At 33.8% G+C, this 7,833-nt stretch overlaps 1 protein-coding gene across 1 annotated transcript; it reads left to right on the forward strand.

Moving 5' to 3' along the window:
- The first annotated feature begins 1,226 nt into the window (after positions 1–1,226).
- LOC21412220 (cytochrome P450 71D11) lies at positions 1,227–3,260 on the forward strand. The gene is made up of 2 exons (XM_024174132.1): positions 1,227–2,162; positions 2,318–3,260. Exons 1-2 carry the CDS (start codon positions 1,257–1,259, stop codon positions 2,939–2,941), a joined length of 1,530 nt encoding a protein of 509 aa, XP_024029900.1. The 5' UTR covers positions 1,227–1,256; the 3' UTR covers positions 2,942–3,260.
- The last annotated feature ends 4,573 nt before the right edge of the window (positions 3,261–7,833 follow it).

Here is a 7,833-nt window from a genome sequence, read left to right on the forward strand (position 1 = left end):
GTGGGGCTCGGGATATGGATACCACTCGCAAATATTTCCGCAATCAGCTTTATGTTACAAATAGTTTTGTTAATTATGATTATGAAACAGATATGTTAAGGTTTGAATATTTTAATTAAGAAAGCAATTTCGTATTTTATGTTTATAATAAGACCCTTAAAAAAAAAAAAAAATGTTCCGTAAATTTTAAGAAATTTCAGTAAGTACAAGTTAAAAAGTTAGTTACAGTGGCGGCCTCAAAGGAGGGTCGCTACATGACCTGCCCCAGAATTTTAGATTTTTAACAAAATTTTGACAAAGGAATCAATTGTGTAAAATCATCATAATTCGGAGCTGTTTAATACGTAAGACTAATAGTTAGGGATCAAAACAAGACATATGCTAGTCATTCATGAAATTAACACATACCTAAAATTGTGTGTGAGCATTAAAATAAATCAAAGCCAAGTAAAATAATACTAAAAGGAAAGAACAATGAAATGAAAAAGACAACTCGTTACTCACCGAAAAACGTTTATGTATGATACATGTGACCAACGCTCAATTGAAGTTCTCAAGGAGAAGAAAACGGATGAAAAAAGATATTGCTTATCGAAAATAATAATTTATGATTTGGATAACATCAAAGGTTAACAAAATATAAAAGAAAATCCATGCTTTGCTAGCAAAAAGGTTGTAAAATTCATAAGAAACATAACAATTTATTTTTCCATCTTACTAAGCAGAAAGATCCTCAAAGCTTTAAAGCGAATAATAATAATTAATAACGTATGCAAGTTGCACGACTTCTATACTTCTTTTTCACTCAGTTTTTAATTCACTTTTTTTTTTCTTTTTATTAATCCTTTTTACCACAATTCACGGTCAAGTAATACGACTTTTCCACCATTCAGAAGTGGACGTTGTTTGAGAATATTTTCGTTTAGTTGTTGATTTGAGTTTTTAATTTGAATTGAAATGTGATTTTATGTGAAAATTTTTTACTGTGACAAAAAAATTAGATATGATTATTTTTGAAAATTTTTTATGTAACAAAACTCGAATTGTAAGGGTTTAAATTTTCAACGAATCACATAGACTGCAGACAAATGTTAAAAAATGCAAAAGTCAGAAAAGATGTCTTATATCTATCTGAATATGGTATATTAAGTCAATGGCGTATTGACATTTGTTTACATACAACAATAATAGAACCCAAACTGATGCAAAAAAGAATTGCATCCCTTTTAGTCCAATCTTTTATCTTCACTTTCCTCATGGATTACCATTTTCCCTCTTTCCCAATCCTGCTCAGCTCATTCCTCTTTATGTTTATGGTGTTGAAAATACTGAAAAGAAAATCGAAAACCATAAACTGTTCTTCGAAACTACCCCCGGGACCATGGAAGTTGCCCATCATAGGAAATTTGCACCAGCTTCTAGGCTATTTGCCCCATCAGGCATTAAGAGATTTGGCCAGGAAATATGGACCCTTGATGTACATACGAATCGGACAGGTTCCAACTATAGTGGTTTCTTCGCCGGAGTTTGCGAAAGAGGTGATGAGAACTCATGATGCCATCTTTGCATCTAGGCCCCCCATTCTTCTTTCAGAGATCCTGCTCTATAATTCTACAGACATCACCTTTTCCCCAAATGGAGAGTATTGGAGACAACTGCGAAAAATTTGCATACAGGAGCTCTTAAACACGGCAAGAGTTCAATCCTTTAGACCCATTAGAGAGGAAGAGATGCTAAATCTTGTAGGATGGATTGCTTCGAATGCCGGATCTACTATCAATCTCTCCGAGCGAATCTCCTCTTCAATACATACCATCACGGCACGATCAGCTTTCGGTAAGAAAAGCAAAGATCAAGAGGAGTTCATGTTGATCATGAGGGAAGTTGTAAAGATGGCGTCAGGTTTCGATCTTGCGGACGTGTTTCCTTCTTTCAGTTTTCTCGATCCTCTGATTTTCGGTTCGAGGGCTAAACTCCAGAAGTTGCACCAGAAGTCTGACAGGATAATGAGTAGCATCATCAAGGAACATATGGAGAAGCAAGCAGCGAAAACTGGAGAAAGTCAAACAGTGACAGAAGACCTCGTAGATGTTCTTCTAAAGTTTCATAACAGTGACGTTGGATTTTCACTAACATCTGACAATCTGAAAGCAGTAATCTTTGTAAGTTCATCTGACAAAACTTTTCCTCTATATATAGACTTGCAGTTTTAATATTCAAGTTTGCTTTTTCCTTCCAAAACTTATTAACCAAATTGTATGCAAATATGAAATATAACAAATTGCAATTACATAACATGAGAGATGTTAACTTCTAGGACATCTTCGGTGCTGGGACGGACACATCTGCTACCTCTTTAGACTGGGCAATGGCAGAACTGATAAAAAATCCAAGAGTCATGAAGAGAGCACAAAATGAGGTGAGACAAGTCTTTACCAGAAATGGGTCGGTTGATGAAACAGCTATTAGTAAGATGACATATTTGAAAGCTGTTGTAAAAGAGACACTAAGGTTACATCTTCCTGCTCCCCTACTATTACCAAGAGAATGCGGAGAAAAGTGTGAGATTAATGGTTATGAGATACCTGCGAAAACTAGGGTCGTGATTAACGGATGGGCAATCGAAAGAGATCCTAGATATTGGTCTGACCCCGAGAGTTTTATACCAGAGAGGTTTCTTGATAGCCCTATTGACTATAAAGGAACAAATTTCGAGTATATTCCATTTGGGGCTGGAAGGAGAATATGCCCGGGCATTGCGTTCGGGGTGATTAATATTGAGCTTCCTCTTGCCATATTGCTATACCATTTTGATTGGAAGCTCCCTAGTGGAATGAAAAATGAAGACATAGACATGACTGAGTTGTTTGGCCTTTCAGTTCGCAGAAAAGATGATTTGCACTTGATTCCTGTTGCTTATGACCCGTCAACTACTCGCTAATGTAACATCTGTTTGTTCGGATCATCCCTTGCTAACCATGATAAAATGCGCGTGTTATTTAATATATAAATCATCAAATGGCATGTAGGACTAATGTATCGAAAAGTAACCGTCAAACATCGGGACGTTATCTTTTGGTGTTTTGTCTATCAACGAGAATGTTGCGGTTTTAATGAATTGGAAGAATCATCGGTCAAGTCTTTGCTAGGAAATCTGGTTTTTTTCCACGCATTCTAGTGAGTTTATGTATATTCCATGTTTCATGAGAAAGCTTAGAAGCTTTAAGAGTAATTATTGTTATGCAGAGCACTTTTTATTCTGATGCAGAGCACTTTTTATTTGGAAGCAAAAATACAGAGTGTTCGTGTTTAATCTGATATGCCTGCAAGTATTTTGTTTCATAATATATAGTTTATAAGTGTCGGGGAAAAACATACCCCTACATCCAGAGAGTAGAAAAATAAATTGAAACAAAAAATAACAAAAAAATAGAGAAGACAAAGATTTAGATGGTTCGGAAAAATTTCCTACGTCCACGGAAGAGGGAGAAAAACTTTACTAACAGTTTCAGAATTACACATTCAACAAACTTTCTCTTTCGCTCTGTATCCAAAATTCCTTACACCCTTTGTTTATCTCTCTCCTCATTTTTCTCTCTTTCTCTCAAAAGGAGGCACTCTTTCTCTACATTTTTCTCTTAGCACACAAAGTTTTACACAAAACACTTATTTATAGACTCCTAATAACATTTGTCTAAAAATAAAAAATAATAACTTACCAAAAAACACGAAATAACAACTTTCTAAAAATTAATTTGGGGCAATTACCCAACAATAAGATCGCTACCACTTTGTTTATAACATTTTTCCTCTTTTTTGCAGTGTTGCTGTTACCAAAATTATACTATTTACTTTTAATCTCCACACTTTATGCTATTTTCTTCCTTCTCTCTATTTTAATTTTTTTACCAAAAAACAAATTAAAAAAATGAATGAAAAAGAAAAGAATGAAATATACTATTTAAAATAATTACAAGGCCATTGACACTTGGAAGGCTCAAATAAAAACAGAAAGGAAAAGATAGTGCTGAATGAAAATAATAGTATACGTCCGTGTAGATAATCCCCTAAAAAAAGACTTAACATAATACAAAAGATAGCTTTTCTAGCAATAAGAAAGTAAAATTTGAGTTTTGTTTAAAGGTATCAGTTTGAGTCGGGTCTAACGGCTCAGCCCGAAATCCGACTTATTAGTCTGATCCCATTTCCAATTCAAACCCCCAATTGGATTGGGCTAAATATTTAAGCCCAATACATAATCAGCCCAGTGTCATCCACTCATTACAAATTTTCTTAAATTAGAAATTTTAGTAAATAGCAAATATACAAAACTAAACTAAGGGGATGTTTAGTTGGAGGATTTAAACCATGATTTGAATTATGGTTCATGATTCGTTACAGTATTTTCTCTCACAAAAAATACACGTAAATAAAAAATAATTCTAATCATATGATTCTAATCCATGAACTAAACGTCTGCTAAGTAAATTTTAAAACTATTTGAATTGAATAGCAGTTATAACGACCCCTTATGACCTGTTATAGTTAATCGTTAACCCTTTCAATTAAGCGCCATTTAAAAGGAATATACAACAGAATTGAAATGCTAAATTAATATAACATATTTAAAAGGCTGAATTTTTCATAAACCAATTATCATTTTCTTTTTTTTTTAATAAATCTTCATTTCATTTTTTTTTAAATAACAATCAAATTAAATCAATTATCTAAACCTATTATAAAATCATAAACATATTCAACTTATTCAAAACCAAATTAATCAAAAAAAAAAAAAACTGGATTCCAATCATATAGTCATAATCATAAAAAAATCCATAAACTTAAAAGCAACATATAAAAATTAACTCTTAAATAAACTCTGAACGTTTAGCGGAAAATAAACATGCATGTGGTTGGCCATCTCCCACGATCTCGCCCGTCACACGCCCGTCTAGCTCCATCCATTTACGCTTTCTTACCATCTAGCTGCAAACGTACAAACGCAGAACCTACGGCAAGAGTGGGATTGCAAGTTCTAAACTTACCGAGGCAAACATGAACATGAAATTGTCGTCTAGAACAACAAATTGCCCTAAGGCAGTGAGACTTGAAAGGGTACGTTGCCTTGTCATTTAACGTGAAAAAAACATCTTATTTACTTGTTTTGACATTCATGAGAGTATAACATGGATACTCGTAACATGTAATATCATGAATCTCATAATCAAAACTTGTAAACATAATCATAATCATAAACTAAAGTGTGTTTTGGTGAGATCCTGGCGTACCCGTTTTGCAGGCAATGGCTTTCATTCTCATTCTAACAAGTTTGTTGTAGTTATTGAGGGGGAGACAATATTGAAGAAGATGTTGCACCATCATATCCAGAATCCCGATGCTTGTCGTGTTGCAACAGGTCTAACAACAGATAACATTAGATACATGAAGAAGGTTCCTAAATTCTTTTTACATGATTTTGGAGATGATCAGATTGTTGCAGCTCAAAGTGTTCAAATTGATGGTTCTCCTTTCTTAGTCTACTTTGATCATTATTTTGACAAAAAATGGGAGAATAGTTTGTGCAGACTTTGACTTTGTGTTGTGTGGTTCAGGGGGAGTTTCAGTTTGAATGTGTTTATTTGAAGCCATTTCCTTTGTTTATTTATAATGTGATATTTTGTCAAAACAATGCCAAAGGGGCAGATAGTTAGGATTTTTTGTTGGCATTATTTTGTAAATTGAAGGATTTGATTTTGGGTTTGATTTGGTGATTGATTTTGTGGATGTTGGCATTATTTTCGGAATGATTAGCAGTGTTGATTTGTTTAAGGAACATTGAAATTGATATGTTGCATGCTTCTTTTATGTAAAGATTCAGATTAGTTTGAAATCCGTTCATCTTATATGGTTTTCTATTTTGATGAGTCAACCATTGTGACTTTGGTAACTTGAATGATGATGGAATGTGATTAGGCAACTGTGATTTGCAGCATACTTATAAGAAAATTGTTTCATTGATTTGATTTGATTAAAGTCAACTTGTATGTGTTTTTTGGAAAGTTAAATTTTGATGAGTCAGTAGATTTGCTAAGAGGATACTGCACTGATGTACAAAAACGTCCACATTCGTAGAGTGTTCTGCAAGATTGAAACTGCATTTATAGAGAGAATATCTACAATCTGTGGAGTTGACTTTAGACCATATTTTATAGCTCTGTTCTGTTGCAGACTGAAATTTGTGGACTGCATTAATGTTTTTCTTACGACTGACAGTTTTTGCTATTTAATTGAAGCCTCACGACAATCTCAGTTGGCCTTGGAGCCTCAGCATTACAAAGAGTCAATTTATTTTATGAGTCTTTGTTCTTTATATTTTTTCGGGAGAAGGAATTTGGGTTTCCAATACAAAACTAAATATTGAAGGGATTTTAACGTTAAGCCGAGAGAAGCTCAATAGAAAATTTGTTTGTGTTAGTTTATGTGGATGCTATTATGATCACAGGTAGTGATGTTGTGGCAGTACAACTACTCATCATTGAGTTCAATAGGAAATTTGTTTTAAAAGATCTTTAGGCCCCGTTCACTTCGCTGATTCGAGTTTAGAATTCGAGTTTTTCTATAGTAAAAAGCTCTTACAAACAATCACATCTAACTTTTTTGCTATAGTAAAAAGTTCTCACATAAAATCACATCTCAACTCGAATTCTAAACTCGAATCAGCAAAGTGAACGGGGCCGTTAACAAGAATTTTTTATTGGGATTCGGGTTAGGCGTATCGCTGATGGACTTCATTTATCTCAGTCAAAGTATGTAACAAACTTCCTTTGTAAGGCTAAGATGGAATTTGCTCAAAGTGTAAGATTTTCTATGACCACATGAAAAACTCACCAATTTTGGCTGTGATCCTGTTGAAGATACATAGATGTATAGAAGTGTTGTAGGGACATTTCAATATGTGACTACTACAAGGCCTGAGCTAGCTTATGGTGTTTCCAAGGTGTGCCAATTTATGCAAGCACCTTTGGAAAGTCGTTGGAAAACAGTAAATAGGATATTGAGGTATTTGGTTGCGACATTGGATTATGAATTGCATCTCTTGATGAGGAGTCCAAAATCATCTCTTGGGTACTAATTGAATCTCATTTCTTGGCACTCTAAAAAGCGGCATATGATTATGTCTAGAAAATCTATTGAAGCTGAATATAGAAGAGCGGAGAGCGGTAAGGATTGTAGCCATCACTAGATGGATTAAGACTCTACTTAGTGAAGTTATTTTGCATAATGTGAAGTTACCCCAATTGTTTGGTTTGATAACTTGAGAAGAGTGCTTATTGCAGCCAATCCCATTTTACGCGCTAGAACAAAGCATATCGAGGTAGATCTCTACTGCTTGAAAAGCCGATTGAAGTTCGACATGTATCATCTATTGATCAAGTTGCTGATCTTTTCACTAAGGCCACTTCTAGTTCTAAGTTTGAGGGGGCATGTGAGAGATAAAAGTGTAAATTTAGTTACGTGTGTTATTATGATTGGTAGACAGTATAATTAGTCAAGAGCTTAGATTAGTATTGTAACACCTGGTTAAATTAATTGAGATTAATTAATTTAATTCAACTGTTAGAGTTAATTAATTAAAAATTAGCATTTTAATTTCAGTTATAATTATTCCAATTTAAAAGATTTTTAGAAATTAAAGTTTAACCCCTTGACTTTTAAATATATAATTTTGTCTATGCTATTTAAAAATTTTACAAAAATCCCTGCTGGGATTTTATATTTTTTTCTATTATGTGTAGGCAATAAATCAAAAACACCAATTTAGGTCCAATACCT

Source organism: Morus notabilis, unplaced genomic scaffold (genome assembly GCF_000414095.1).
Source record: "Morus notabilis unplaced genomic scaffold, ASM41409v2 Scaffold623, whole genome shotgun sequence".
In the NCBI taxonomy this organism is placed as follows: Eukaryota; Viridiplantae; Streptophyta; class Magnoliopsida; order Rosales; family Moraceae; genus Morus; species Morus notabilis.

What these genes read in the sequence shown, in the direction of transcription:
- LOC21412220 (XM_024174132.1), top strand. Translation starts at nt 1,257, where the DNA reads ATGGATTACCATTTTCCCTCTTTCCCAATCCTGCTCAGCTCATTCCTC. An exon ending in ATCTGAAAGCAGTAATCTTT is followed by an intron (nt 2,163 to 2,317) that starts GTAAGTTCATCT and finishes GTTAACTTCTAG; the next exon opens with GACATCTTCGGTGCTGGGAC.